Source organism: Calliphora vicina, chromosome X, assembly GCF_958450345.1.
Source record: "Calliphora vicina chromosome X, idCalVici1.1, whole genome shotgun sequence".
NCBI lineage: Eukaryota > Metazoa > Arthropoda > Insecta > Diptera > Calliphoridae > Calliphora > Calliphora vicina.
In genome coordinates this window covers 2443427-2459328 of record NC_088785.1, presented here as the reverse complement: position 1 = coordinate 2459328, position 15902 = coordinate 2443427, and the positions used below count along the sequence as shown (strand labels likewise).

At 32.4% G+C, this 15902-nt stretch overlaps 1 protein-coding gene across 1 annotated transcript in view; it reads right to left on the bottom strand.

Annotated features, from left to right (window-relative positions):
• The window catches only part of PlexA (plexin A), an 85345-nt gene that overhangs the window by 51024 nt on the left and 18419 nt on the right, over positions 1-15902 (bottom strand). Inside the window, exons 3-4 of the mRNA XM_065514646.1 lie at positions 1930-3543; positions 1092-1862 (exon numbers count right to left, since the gene is read on the bottom strand). Coding sequence (XP_065370718.1) covers positions 1092-1862; positions 1930-3543 — 2385 coding nt within the window. The remainder of the gene's footprint in view (positions 1-1091; positions 1863-1929; positions 3544-15902) is intronic.

Sequence of the window (15902 nt, the reverse complement as noted above, 5' to 3'; positions counted from 1 at the left end):
TAAACGGCTGGTCCGAGCGGGATAAAATTTGAATTGGGCGTAGCCAAGGAGTATTCGAGTTTATTTTATTAAAACGGGCCCTACAAATACTCCAGGGGCAGCGCTATGGGGGCTCAAAGTAGGCCCCCATAGCGCCGCCATAAACACCAGCCATTTTTTTGTTTCCCATCCGATTTCAAAGAATTTTATATTTTTGCAAAGCGCTCGGATAGGTCTTGAAAAAACTTGCTTGCGTGTGCTATTTATCTCTTATAATTTCATAGTTATAGACATTTCAAAATTGAAATTTTAAAATTTTGCCATACCTTGGTCCGCTTTTTTAAAAATATAGGGCGCCTTTTGGACCGAATGGACTCGAATTTTGTTTGTTAGTTAGACAACTAAATTGCCAATAACATACAAAAGATTTCAGAGCAAAAAAATAACCGATTTTCAATTTAAAAATTCAAAAAATAGTATATTTTTGCTGTTTTTGGACAAAAAGGTGACTAAACTCTTTTTTTTATTAAAAAACAAGACCTAGACGAGCGCTTTGCAAAAATATAAAATTCTTTGAAATCGGATGGGAAACTAAAAAATGGCACGTGTTTAAAAAATTTACATGTCGAAGGTACCCTACTTTGAGCCCCTATAGCGCCGCCCCTGGAGCATTTGTAGGGCAATTTTAATAACTTAAACTCGAATACTCCTTGGCTACGCCCAATTAAAATTTTATCCCGCTCGGAACAGCCGTTTAGAAATGCCAGATTTATTTCCAAAAAATATCGATTCTGCCCCACAGTGTACTCTTAAGGTACGGTCACACGTAGCAAATATTTACTCAAAAAAGCGTTAGCAATTTTTTAGCACAAATTTGTTTGACGTGTTTACAAGCCTAAAATAAAACAAAATATTTGTTTTGAATTGTCTTAAGTTAAAGGAGTTTTTGAAAATAAATAAAAGAATTAAAATATATTTTATTTAGCGGTTACGTCTTTTTCATCAAATATTTGCCATGTGTGACTTGTTGAATATGTTATTTTATATTTATGTAATTTTTTCATATCATTGCTTATATAAAAACGAAATCATTATTATTATTTTGAACTCACCTAAATCCAAATCATCTTTGCGTGGTCTCTGACTTGCTGGTATATTACGATAAATGGTGTCCAAACACTTTTCCTTTACTTGTCCGATTGTGTCACAATCTAAAACTTTTACTGGCACATTTTCGGTATGAGATGGTAGCATCTCCATATTATTACAAAATATTTGCTGTTGTATAATACTGGCGTACACAGTCATTGGCTTAAAATCGATTAATTGACGTATAAGCTTTTCCTCACTCAATGAGTAGCGAGCTTCATGTGTACACGCATCAACTGGGCCCTTATCCACTTGCCCTTTGACGGCTCGGAAAAGCATATATAAAGGTTCACCGGCACATTCTTTAAGAAATTTATACAATAAAAAGGTGAACCATGCACTAAGCATTTTTTCGGCTACACTTTCGGTGCGTCTTAATAGTAGTTTTGGATGCGATTTACCTTCAATGCATTTTTCGATTAGATCACCTAACAAAGTTTTTAAAATATCCGTGCAATATTCAAGTTTGGATTGCAACGTAACCATAATTAAAGAAGCAACGTTGACACGCTCGCGCATTGAAAAATAACGATTCGATTCGAGTGTTCTTATGAAAAGCAAGAGAAAAGTTTTATTCATAATTAGTTTGCCAAAGAGTCGTAAACCATTTTCTTTGCGCAATAATTCTGGTCTTTCCCATTGCAAAACAATGTGATCTTCATGGTTAGGAAACAAGATTTTCATCGCATATGTACAATAGTCCAAAAATGGTATACCGCCTGAAGTTAAGTCACCTTTTAAGAGAAAATAATGTGTGTTAATTATAAATAGTCAAAGATGATTTACAAATGAGATCCTTACCCGTTAAGTCTGTCATTTCAGTTTGTAATTCAGCAAAGGCTTCTTTACATTCGGCAGCAACTCTTAGTTCCAAGATATCCATCTGTTCCTGCATGTTTCGTAGAACGCGATTAGACTCGGATGTTTTCTTTTTGTAAGCTACCAAAAGTGCAACAAAAATTAATAGCAATACTACTACACCGGCTATAACAACAGCAAATGCATTTTTGCCCAGATCGTGTATGATATTTGGGGAGGCATAACTTAGCACACCAATTCTATATTTTAATGAACGTCCCACACGTACTACCACTTCAGGTCCGGAGCCATCCATACCACTACTAAGGTCACTGCTATCATCGTCATCGTAGTCAGCTCCGCTGAAGGGTTCTGGTGGAGGTCGGCATGTTAATTGTTGACGTGACAAAGATGTTATGTTACAGAGCTTCTTGCCAATGAACACTTGAACATCGGTTTCTTTGCAGGCTCGATCTAAATTGCGGCCATTTATAGTCAAATATTCGCTTTTATAATATTTAACACGTTCCTCAAAGTTGAAGTATATCGGATTTGGATACAACTCAAAGAAGTTGTTATGTTTTAGTGAAAGATTTTGTACCTGCAAAACATTGTCCATTAGAAACCCATATTCGAGTTTCTCGGGATTTTCAGCATCTAACAAATCGGTGTTGGCCATTTCAATAGCCGGCGAATCGCAAGTCATATCGGTCGGAGATTTTACCACACACTGGCTTAAATATGTTATGTTTTGATATATAACATACATACTGGGCGCTTGTATATAATTGAATTGAGTGCCAGTAACAGTAATTTCGATACCGCCGGCTGGTACCCCCTTCGGGGTTTTCAACTGGCCACCTGATGGTCCTGAATAAACTTGCTCAACTGAGGGGTCTAGAACATATTTGTAGTTATACTCATTAAACTCACGTGGTCCATTATCAAATGCCATTTTTAGACGACCCTCAATTATGCCAGGTGAAGGAGCTGTTCTACAAATAGCTTGATTTACATCCACGCTCAAAATTTCACAGGGCAAATGATCATTTATAAACGCTTGAATTCGTGATCCCGCATTTAAATATTTGCCAATTATACGTATTTGTGTTCCACCCGATACTGGACCATATTTAGGACTAAAATTTGTTATTTTCGGATCTACAAATTCATAGTCCTCCTTTGATTCGCCACGATAATCTCCAATTTGCACTACAATCCGTCCATTGCGGTACATCTGTTCTCCAGGACTATCGACTGTACACACAATTTGTTTCGTGTCAATGTAGTACTGCAGGAATGGCATACAATTTATTCCTGCTATACGGACACCCGAATAGATATCAGTGAAGTTTTTTCCCAAATTTATGCCACGAATCGTTATGTTTGTGCCACCTTCCCAAGGGCCATTTTTAGGAGTAAATGAATGGATTTCAGGGTTGGGGCAAGTTTCCATGCGATTTAACCAATCGGTTTTGCCTTCATTATTATTTTTATTACACTGCTCTTCTACTTCGCAGGTATTTGTAGATGAACACCAACCACAATTGTATTTTTCAGCCAAGGCCAAACACATGCCGCAGCTGTCGGCCATATCACGGCAGCGGTAAATCACGACTAAAACAAAAACATACACACATATTTATATCAAAAGATAAAATCTTTACATCATTCAATGTGAAAAATAAATACAACTAAGCCTGCAGAAATTACAATATACATTCTAATAATAGGAACAAAAGTGGAATTTCATTTAATGGAAAGCAATAATAAAACCAAAACAAAATTAACTCAATACATTACTGTTCGAAACTTAAACAACTTTCAGAACTTCCTATGATACCCTTCGTTTCTTATGACCTCCGCTCATCGTTTTGGCATAGATTCTATAAAATTTGTTAGTAATGTGGTTGGTATTAATTCCCACTCTGATTTTAAGCAATTTATCAGTTCCTGCTTATTTCTAAAAAGGCAAGTTTGGATCCTGTATTTCAAAATGCCGAAAAGGTTCTCTATGGGATTCATGCCTGGAGATTGTGCTGGCCAATCCAAGACTTTAATCCCATTAGCAGAAAAGCCCATCGAAGTTTCATTTCACATTTGGCATATTGAAGCATGCGGTTGGCTAAAATGTCCCTGTTAACAAAACATTTCATTTCCACCCCCATGATTTATTGTGGCTTTACAATAACGTGGATGTAGTCGCTTTCCCTTCGGTCTACGAACGTGGCTTACTCCATCTGAATTTAACAAGTTAAATTTAGACTCGTGGCTAAATAAAACTGTTTTCAATTTTGCCAAAGTCCAGTTGGCGTATGCTTTTAAAAATCCAACCTAAAATTTCATAAAAGTACTGAAAATTAACGAATATGTTGCAATCATTTAGGCAAATCACTTTTTTAAATGTTTCTTTGTCAGTATGAGTTTCTTAGACGGATGAAGCTTATCAAGTTATTTTCAAATTATTGTTTTCTCACAGTGATGGAACTAATATTGAGATTAAGCCTACTCTCAACATCTTTGAAAGAAATAAATGGTTTTTGTTTAATTAAAAGGAAGATTTTCCGATCTGATAGAGGTGATATTTTCTTAGGATGACTGCCGGTATTGTTTTTCTCTATTGTTCCAGTAGCCTTATACTTTTTAATTAACATCGAAACTATTGATTTATTAATGCTCAATTTGTTAGCTATAGAAATTTGGAACTGGCCATTATTAAAAAGTTCAATAATTGTTAGCTTAAATGCTATTCTAAAACGCGTATGCGCCATAGCTGCACTTCTAAATAATTGCAGAACAACCAAAATTTAAATATTCTATGTCAAACTAACGGGCCTTAAATAACTGTTTAAATAATCTTGTTCTTTGTTGTAAAAAATCTCAACAATAAAATAGTTGCTTAAGTTTCGAACATTATTATATTGAGTTCATTTTGTTTTCGTTTCTTTATTTCGTCGAAGGAAATGAAATTAAACTGTCGTTGTTACTATTATAAAGCAGGTACATAACAAAGGTCAACAGTAAAAAAAGCTTCACTAACCACTATATAGATTTGATACATAATGGTTACCTAAGTACAATAATGGTACATTTTTTTAATTCAATGGATAGATTTTTTTTTAATTTTTTTCTAAAATTGTGAATTTTTTTGATGTATCTCCACATAATTTATGATAACTCAAAAAGGGCTAGTCCGATATTATTGAAGTATACTTAGAAAACCTTTAATCTGTTTATATATTGTGTTTTAATCGGCTCAGTAGTTTCGGAATTATAATAACACATTAAAGCAAAAAATATATTTTTTATGTGAAAATAGCAAATTTTTGTTGGGGCATGTCAATGCCCCAGCAGCGTTCGGGCAAATTAATCATTCCGGCACATTTCAAAAAATCTGGTGAATGTTATAGATGGCGTTCGATCAACTCGTTGTAATACATTCTCTTCAATAAAGTACACTTTTTACACTTTTCAAATGTACGGAAAATTAATATTTTTACAAACTGTTAAAATTAAAAACCTCTTTAATACCATAACTATTTTTCTTTGCCTAAAAATCTTATTCGTTACCGCAGTTAAATTTGTGCATAAAATTACCCGACGCTTTAATCAAAGGGGGCTTTGACAATTTTTCTTTTTGTAAGAAACTTTTGTGGACTATTGCGAACATTTAAAAAAATAGCCAGGCGTTCTACGATTTTAGATATATCGAAAAAAAGTGGGCGGGGTAAATTTTTCTTTCAGTAAAAACCTTAAATTGGATTACTACGAACATTTAAAAAAAATTAGCCAAATCTGTGCAGCCGTTTTCCGATTTTAGATAAATCAAAAAAGTGGGCGTGTCAATTTTTTATTCCTTAAAAACGTAAGTTGGACTATGACTTTGATTGTCCAAATCGGTCAACTGATGCAATTACCAACGACAGATATTTTATTTTTATTTATATAGATAAAATGTCTCTAAAAAGTATTCCAACAAAACATTTACATTCTAGGGGAGTTTTTAAGGATAATATAAAATATCTAGGAATTTTTTAAAATAAAAAAAAACTATTACGTAAAATATTGTACATTTGTGGGAAAAAATAAAATGCGGATGTGCCCTTTACCCCCTACTTAACCGATTTCTAAACTTAATGAAAAACAGGACTCTTATTTACATAATGTGTAGTCGTCCAACTGTGGCCTATATGTAGATGCCAAGTCTGGTTTCATAAAGCTGCTAAAACTTATAATAGAAAAATACAGATAATACAAAATAATACAAAAGATATTCTATTGATTTACTGCATAATAACTTTAACCACATAATGTTCAATTTATTTGCAAGAGAACTGACTCCGTCATTTAATGAAAAATACAGAACTTCTATATAAGAAAAAAAGTTGCTAAATAACCACTAAGACTCTTTAGTAATTAGAAAATGATAATTGATGGTTGTTTCTTAAAATTTCTTATACTTTGAAATAAATCCGCATAACATTATAATAAATTATTTTTTAAGGGTTTCAGTAAACCATGTTTTATTAAACCAACAACAATTATAAAAAGATCCTTATTAGAATCAAAAACAATTTTTAAAATTTCGTGGAAACAATTTTTGAAAATGTAAAACACGGGATTTGAGATTTGTTTGGTGTATATATGGGTAAATGAAATATAAAAACTATTTTTGATTGGATTTTTTCAACATTTCATTTATTTTAATTTGTTTGAAAATATTGCTACTAAAATACAAAATTTAGATGAAATGTGCAACCTCTAATCGTTATCCGATTTTGCTAAAATTTTCACCTTGGGAGCATACAAAATCGGAAATGTGTAAAGTAAGGGCCACTTAGTATACATATGGGAAAATCCTGCGTGACGAACGTTTCATTCGTACACGTTTTCATATTTAAATATGAAATTTTCATATAAAATACCTACAATGTATACTATACGCTATAGTGAGATTATGGCATAAGATATTACCTTTTAATTGCCATTTCTTGCGAAATAATTGATCGCAAAGTTTTGTGACGCACGTTACAAAAAATGGAAGTCAACAAAAGTTGAAGTGTTTTTTTTCGTAATTTTACCGAATTTTGCATAATAAAGCACACAAAATCTTATTCCTAAAAGAAAGATGAATGAAAAAGAATTCTAATATAACTTATTTGCATGAACAAACATTTGCCGTTTTCATAAAAAGCCGAGAACATTTTGTGACGCACGTTACGGGACGCTCATTACAAAAATGATCACCTTTTCCGTGAGAAGTTGTGAAAAATGTCATTCAAAGTGAAACTACTCAAAATTAATTTGTATTTAAATTGAATGGCCAAAAATATAGCTATCAATCGAACCATCTTGTTAACACTTATGTAATGATTGAACACATTAAAAAATTAAATTTGTTTTGTATAATATTAGTAGATAGATCTGAGCTAGTGTTGGATTTGGTAATCATTTTTGTATGAATGACCATCGAAATACATTTTATTTATATATAAAATAAAATATACATATCTAGTATATTACAATTAAAAAATTTCAAGTTTGACTATTTAAAATTTTTTTTGTTAGTAGACTGTTTCTGGGACTTGCCCATATACACATCTGCTCAAAATAATAGATACACCTAATTGGAAAAAATTTAAATGGCGGTAACATTGAAAATTTCCTCGCAAGCGTTAAGAATACATCATATTATTAAAATTTCTATCTGGCAATGTCATGTCAGTCAAAAATCTGGCAACTATTTGCTTTCATGTTGATTTTTAAAAACGAATTTATTTGAATTACAAAAAATTATTTGCTCATAAAAATAGATACACATCAGTAATTAGTAATTTGTTTATATACAATTTTTTTTTTGTGCAATTTTTTGTTCCTATTTACGCGAAACAGTAAGTATAATTTAAATTTTAGCAACAATTTTATAAAAAATAGGACTCTTTTGAAGAAAATGGGACGAAATCATCATTGTACCGAAGATGAGAAAAAAATTGTTCAAACGATGAGAAATCAAGGAAAATCATTACGGGAAATAGCAAAGAGCATAGGAAGATCTTTACATTTTGTCCAAAATGCTTTATCTAAAAAACAAAAAAGAGAAACTCGCGGTAGACCAAAGAAAACCAGTCCAGAAACAGATAGGCGGATCGTCCTTATGGTTAAAAAAGACCCTTTCATATCATCGAAAGCTATTTCTGCGGAGCTATGTAACGAAATCAGTCCACAAACAGTTCGTCGTCGTCTTTTACAAGCTAAATTGCCGGGAAGAATTGCCAGAAAAGTGCCACTAATGCGCCAAAAAAATATCAAGACAAGATTAGAATTTGCTAAAGAGCACTTACAATGGTCCGGGTGTGAAGGCGAAAAAAAATGGAGAAATATTTTATGGAGCGACGAAACAAAAATAAATTTGTTTGGAAACGACTGCCAAAGAAATGTACGCCGACCAAAAGGAAAAGAATTCCACGTTAAATTTACAAAAAAGACGGTAAAACATGGCGGGGGAAACATAATGGTTTGGGGTTGCTTTTCATGGAATGGTGTTGGTCCGATATTCCGAATAGAAGATACCATGAATGCTAGTGGGTATAGAGACATATTGGAAAACGTAATGCTTCCATATGCATCGGAAAATATGCCATTAATATGGACATTCCAGCAGGACAACGACCCAAAACATAGTTCAAGATTAGTTAAAAACTGGTTCTTGGAGAATAACGTACCTGTTTTAAGCTGGCCCATCCAATCCCCTGATTTAAACCCAATAGAAAACTTGTGGAGTGAATTAAAGATAAGGCTTTCGAAGGAAGTTTTCAAAAATAAAGACGATTTATGGGAGAAAACGCAAAAAATATGGTACGAGATTCCATTGGAGAAGTGTCAGAACTTGATATCCAGTATGCCCAGAAGAGTGGAGAAAGTTTTACAAAACAAAGGTGGATATACTGGATACTAGCTTTACTTTAATAATAAACTAATTTTTTTAAGATAAAATTTATTAGCTTTTGTTTAATAAGAATTTTTAAAAATGTATCTATTATTATGAGCACCAAATTTTTCGAAATTTAAGAAATTTAATTTACTTTATAATATTTATTATTAATTATGAAATATTTTGTTTTTGTTTTTTACTCTCCTTTTAACTATAAATAAAAATCGACTGAATTTTTTTTATAATTTTACAATATACCATTATTTTTTTTCGTTTTTAAAAAATAAATTTTGGTGTATCTATTATTTTGAGCAGATGTGTATATAGAGTAAGTTCGGGTAATGTGGTATACCTATTTTTTATTTGACTATAATTTTTAACATCTTAATTCGATTGGAACTGTTTTCAGCTGGTGTTCTACTACAAGTGTTAGGTTTACATCCATGAAAGTAAAAAGTCTTTTTAGTTCAAGTTTCAGAGAAATTTGGGAAAAAGAGAAAACACCCATAAACAAGCCATTGAAAAAATTGGCGGTTAATGTGGTACACCATGTTCTTTTAATATTGTATACTAAACCACATAACCGATGCATAGTATTTTAATTTGTAAATGAGTTGTTTTATTTAAATCATCTTCAATGGATTTGGTTAAAATTGCCGACTGGCCAAGCTTACCAGAAGCTCCTCAATACATTCTTCGCATCGTGGGAGACATTGAATGACTGATGCGAAAAAAATTGTCATACTTCACATTTCTTTGGCATATTATTTGCTTGAAATTCTTTAGCTATACCACATTAGCCGACCACGTGGTTTATTGAAATTATTATAAAATTAATCATATACACTAAATATGCTATATTGTTACATATGTTCTTCAATAGCAAAATATTCCCATTTGACTTTAAAATTTAATTATTGAAGCTTAAAACACGTGATTTTAGAAAAAAATTAATTTTTAACAGATCACAATAAAATGTCTACGACAAGATAATGATGATTTTTTACAACTGACTATTTCCATGACCTGCAAAAATGAAGTAAACTCACCCAATTTTAATTTTCTGAGATCATAAAACTCTTAAGCTTGGTACCGCTACTCCTATGCTCTTAGTTTTAGAGAAAATCAGCTATACCACATTACCCGCCTATACCACATTACCCGAAGTTACTCTATGTATCCAGCAAAAACTTGGTAATGACTTGCAATTACTGAACAGCTTACTTTTCAATGACTACTTCATACCACCTGCATTATATACATATAAGTAGCTTAGTGATGTCTTTTTTAATAACTTACTTTCTGCGTAGTAAAGTCTAACGATCTAATTCATAATAAAAACTTATTGTAGATTTAAAGCACACATTTGTTAACAAACACTTTTGCTTTATAAACCTTTAATAAAAGTATTCTATTCTATTCATAAACGTTTAATAAAGGCACAATAACTAATTTTTTGTCTAAGCTGACAACGAAAAAGGGGAAATAACTGAGAAGCGTCAGTTAACCTCTTTTTCGTTGTTAGTTTTGCTTGTCATTAGGATAAAATATTCGTTAATTCTCTTTTTTTCATTGTTTGTTTTTAGTAATAATACATTTTTGTAGATAAAAACTAATTTTTAGAGAAAAAAATCTATATTTGATTCTATTAAATTTATATTAAGCTAAAATGTATTAATATACAAACGTTTTTATACATTTTATTTCAGTTATTATTATTATTAAAGTATTCGAATGACGATTATTCTGTGATAAAAAACATCAGTATTTTATAATTTGTTTTATTAATTTATTTTTATTGTCATTTTGTTAAATTTCAAAAAAAATTTAAAGAATTTCTATGAGGTAACACATAAATTTAATTCCGGAGTGGGAATATTATATTGTGTGGACCTTCTTCCACAATGTTTACACATTTTATTCCTACATGGCGTTACAGGTTACAAGAAAATGACTAAAATGGCAATCAAACTCAATTGCGAACAAACAAAATAAACAAACAAAACAAATAATCAGTTACTTTTTCTCAATTTGCCCATTTATTTTATTGCATGTTTATTTTTAGAAAATAATATAATATCACTGTGTGAAAACCATTATTTGATGCACAATAAAATAACTAACCAGTGCACAGTGGGGCAGAATCGAAATTTTTTGAAAATAAATCTGGCATTTCTAAACGGATTATCCGATCAGGGTGAAATTTGACATGGGCGTAGACAAGGAGTATTCGAGTTTATGTTATACAAATGCTTCAGGGGCGGCACTATGGGGGCTCAAAGTAGGATACCTTCTACATGTAAAACACGTGCCATTTTTTTGTTTCCTATCCGTGCTATTTATCTCTTATAATTTACGAGTTATAGGCATTTGAAAATTAAAATTTAGAAATTTTGCCATACCTTGGTCCACTTTTTTAAAAATATAGGCCGTACTTTTGGACCGAATGGACTCGAATTTTTGTTGTTAGTTAGAAAACTAAATTACCAATAATATGTAAATGATTTCAGAGCAATATCAATTATAGATCCAAAAATAAACGATTTTCAATTTAAAAATTAAAAAAATAGTAGATTTTTGTGTTTTTTGGGAGAAAAGGTGACTTAACTCTCTTTTTATAAAAAAAAAAAAACTTTCTTTAAGACAATATAAAATTTTTATGGTTTCTGTAAGGAATCTTTACGAAGAATATTCTGGTATAAAAAACATGTCCTATTTTTTAATATGCCCTTTGGAATTTGACCTATTTTTTATCAAAATTTCAACTTTGGGCCACATGTTCTAAAATCCCAATATATTATATATTACATATTTATTGCGTTTTTTTTATATAGTTAACTTTTATTTTTAATATTTACTTATGTTTAGGGATGGGAAATGGGTAAATACCCAATTGGTAAATACCCGGTAAAATGGGTAAATTGGGTAAAAATGGGTAAATATCCGGGTATTTACCCAAAAGCTGGGTATAAACTATGTTGTAGAAAATTGGTGAACAAACACGTTGGCCAGCAAAACTTCATGAATTTTATAATAAAAAGGAGTTTAAATGCTTAGAGAGCACTTGAAAAATAACAATTTAAGAATATAACTCTATTATGTACTGGTAATCACTGAATGATCCGTGGTCAGTTAAACTCCGAAAATAATTCAAAGATGAATGATGTGTAGAATAGGTGGAAGGTGTTTCCTGAAATGAATTAGCAGAGTTGATGATTTCATCCTTGTAATGTCAGTATTGAGAACATGGCAATCCTTTTTTATATTTGACATTTCATTATATTATCTTCTTAAATACATACATTTTCAGTTATTATTCTTTTTCCTTTTTTCAATTACTCTTGTGAGCACACGTGTTATATATATTGTAAATCCTTTTCTTTTAATTAAATAATTTGTAATGAATTTAAATGAAATTAAATAGTGTTTTAAACAGAAGAGCAGCGTGTATTTATTTCAACAAACACAACAGAATTGGCGACGAAGAAAAACTAGGAAGAACATAATCGTGCATAACCTCAGAAATGGAGGCTCAAGTCCAACAATTGCTGCAAGCGATTACAGCTATGACCGCGGCAATGCAACGCCAGCAAATCCAGCAGAGTCAACAAACGTCCAACACCAGCGTTAACATTATATCAAGCTTTGACGCATTTGATCCCAAAATTGAACAATTTAAAACATACAAGGATCGTCTGCAAATTCATTTTCAGATCAAAAAGATTTTTGAGGATAAGGAGATGTGTGCAAAATTGTTACTACAATACATTGGTTCACCAACTTATTCGCTGTTGACCACATTAGCAGCTCCTAAGGACGTTAATCAACTAAAATATGATGAGATTGTTGCGCTTTTGGAAACACATTTTTGTCCCAAAAAGAATGTCTTAGTGGAACAGCACTGTTTCCTATGTGAAGTTCAGAACGAGAACCAGTCTATTTTAGAATTCGTTGCGGTTTTACAAAAAAGAGGAATTGAATGTGAATTTGTGTGTGAATGTAAAAAGTCGGTGGCAGACATTTTTCTCAGAGCTCAATTCATCAGGGGTTTACGTGATTCTTACATTCGTGAACAATTGTTACAAAATCCGAAAGCTACATTTAAGGAGATTGTAGAAAAAGCAACAGCATTAGAAGCAGCAAAAGTAGACAACAGAGTGATTGGCAATAGTTCTTCATGTTCAACAACTGATGTACATCAAACACAATACACACACACACACAATCGTAAAGGAAGGAATCGTAATCGTAACATATCTAAAAATCAAACATCAAAATCAAAAACAAGAGTAAATTACAGTGAGCTAGGTATAGAAGGTTTGTGTCTTCGATGTGGTCGTAACAATCACTTATCAACAGAGTGCACAATAAACAAACATAATTTGAAATGCAAATCATGTGGCAAGACTGGTCATGTCAAGCAAGTATGTATTCAAAGTAAAATTAAACAAAACAAATCAAACAAAAACAACAATACATCAAATTCAATTGAGACGTACACAAGTGATGAAGATTATTTTGGTGTTAACCAAATCATCGATATTTACAATAAAAACGTTATTTCATCTGTAGATGCACACAAATTTTTTATAAAAGTGAAAATAGAAAACAAAGAGCAAAGATTTGAAGTTGATTCAGGTGCGGGTTTTACTTTATTGCCGGAGACAGATTTTAAAAAATTAAACATAAAAGCAAATATCAACAAAACCAATATTGCCTTTCGAGCGTACACCGGTGATATTTTTGTACCTTTGGGTGTTGTTAACGTCAATGTACAATATAACAACAAGTCATCAAATGAAGAAATGTATATTGTGTCGTCAGAGCATTCTGCACTGTTGGGTCGTGTCTGGATCCGACATTTACAAATCAACCTTGCAGACATTGATCAAGACGAGCGTGAACAAGGAAATAACTATCAAGTAAATTCAATAACACAAATTGAGCAGCAATTCTCTGAAATATTTCAGGAGAAGGTAGGGTGCATTCCTGAGCTAGTTTGTAGTCTTAAATTACATAAAGATGCAAAACCTGTGTTTATTAAGGAAAGGCAAGTGCCTTTCGCATTGCGAGAAAAAGTGGATCGTGAGCTAGAAAGTTTAGAACGTGAAGGTATAATAACAAAAGTCAATACCAGCAATTGGGGTTCACCATTGGTGGTGATACCGAAACCTGATGGTAATGTCCGTTTGTGCGTTGACTATAAAGTCGCAGTTAATCCGCAGCTAGAAGCAGCTCACTATCCTATAAAAAGAATAGACGAAATTTTCAACAGTTTGAAAAACTCGAAATACTTTTGTAAGTTAGACGTCTATAAAGCATATTTACATGTGCTGGTTGATGATGAAAGTAAACAAATACAAACTATTTCAACCCACCGAGGTACATACCTCATGAACCGTTTGTCCTTCGGAATAAAAACCGCTCCAAGTGAGTTTAATCGAATTTTAGACCAAATTTTACAAGGGTTAGAAGGTACAATTTCATACTTTGATGACATCGTAGTTCATGGGGAAACAATGAACCAGTGCGAAAAAAGACTAATCAAATGCCTAGAAAGGTTAAATAAGTATCAATTACACTTAAATAAAAAGAAGTGCGAATATTACAAAAATCAAATCAAGTACCTTGGATATGTAGTAAGCCACAATAAAATTTCAAAATGCCAGGAAAAGGTACAAGCGATTATGGCTCTTCCAGAACCACAAAACGTAGATGACACGAGGAGGTTTCTTGGTATGGTTACATACTATTCCAAATTTATACCCCATGTATCAACACTTACGTTTCCATTACGCCAGCTGTTAGAGAAAAACAACAAATTTATATGGACTGCCAAGTGTGAAGAATCATTCAAAAGGTTGAAAGAAGAAATACTAACTGACAGAGTACTAGTACCTTATGATGAAAATTTGCCTGTAACTCTAGCGTGTGATGCCAGCCCAACCGGCATAGCAGCGGTGTTGTCACACGAAGTAAATGGAGAAGAACGTCCAGTGGCATTTATTTCTCGTTCGTTAACGAAAGCAGAACAAAACTACAGTCAGCTCGACAGAGAAGCTTTAGCCATTATTTTTGCAGTGGATAAATTCTTTATGTATCTTTATGGTAGAGAATTCACCCTCGTAACTGATAATCGTCCACTTTCAAGAATTTTTCATCAAAATTCAAAAACACCTGCAATGACATCCGCAAGACTTCTTCGATATGCATCATTTCTTCAAGGTTTCAACTACAAAATAAAACACCGTAGAGCAGAAGACAACATCAATGCTGATTGCTTATCTAGAGCACCAATTAAGGTAATAACAAATTTTGAACATTTTCTAAATGAAGAAGTACGGATCATTCAAGAACAAAAAATCAATGAAATTTCGACTTTTGCAATTACTGCAACGAGCATTGCCAAAGAAACAAATTGTGATTTAGAGTTGTTAAAATTAAAGCAAGATTTAGTAAATGGTGAAAACTACGATGCTGAATACTCAGTTCAAGACGGTGTTATCTTCAAGGGCGAACGAGTTGTAATTCCACTAAAATTACGTGACGAAATTTTGAAAGAACTGCATTACACACATTGTGGTATTGTAAAGATGAAGCAATTAGCGAGGAAATATTGTTTTTGGAGAGGCATAGATTCCGATATTGAGCGTTTTGTTAAATCGTGTGCCAGTTGTGCCAAAATAAAGAACAACCCACCAAAAGTAGTTACACATCATTGGGAGGAGCCAAACGAAAATTTCCAACGGGTCCACATCGACTACGCCGGACCGTTTCAAAACCATCATTTTTTGATATTGGTAGATGCAAAATCGAAATGGCCAGAAATTCGTATAACAAAAGATTTCCCAACGACTGAAAAAACTATTTCAATGTTACAAGATATTTTTTACACACATGGTCTTCCGCAAACTATTGTCTCAGACAATGCTACCATTTTCCAAAGTTCAATGTTTAGGAATTATTGTTTTGATAATGGAATGGTACAAAAGTTCATAGCCCCAGGCCACCCAGCAACAAATGGCTTAGCAGAGCGATACGTCCA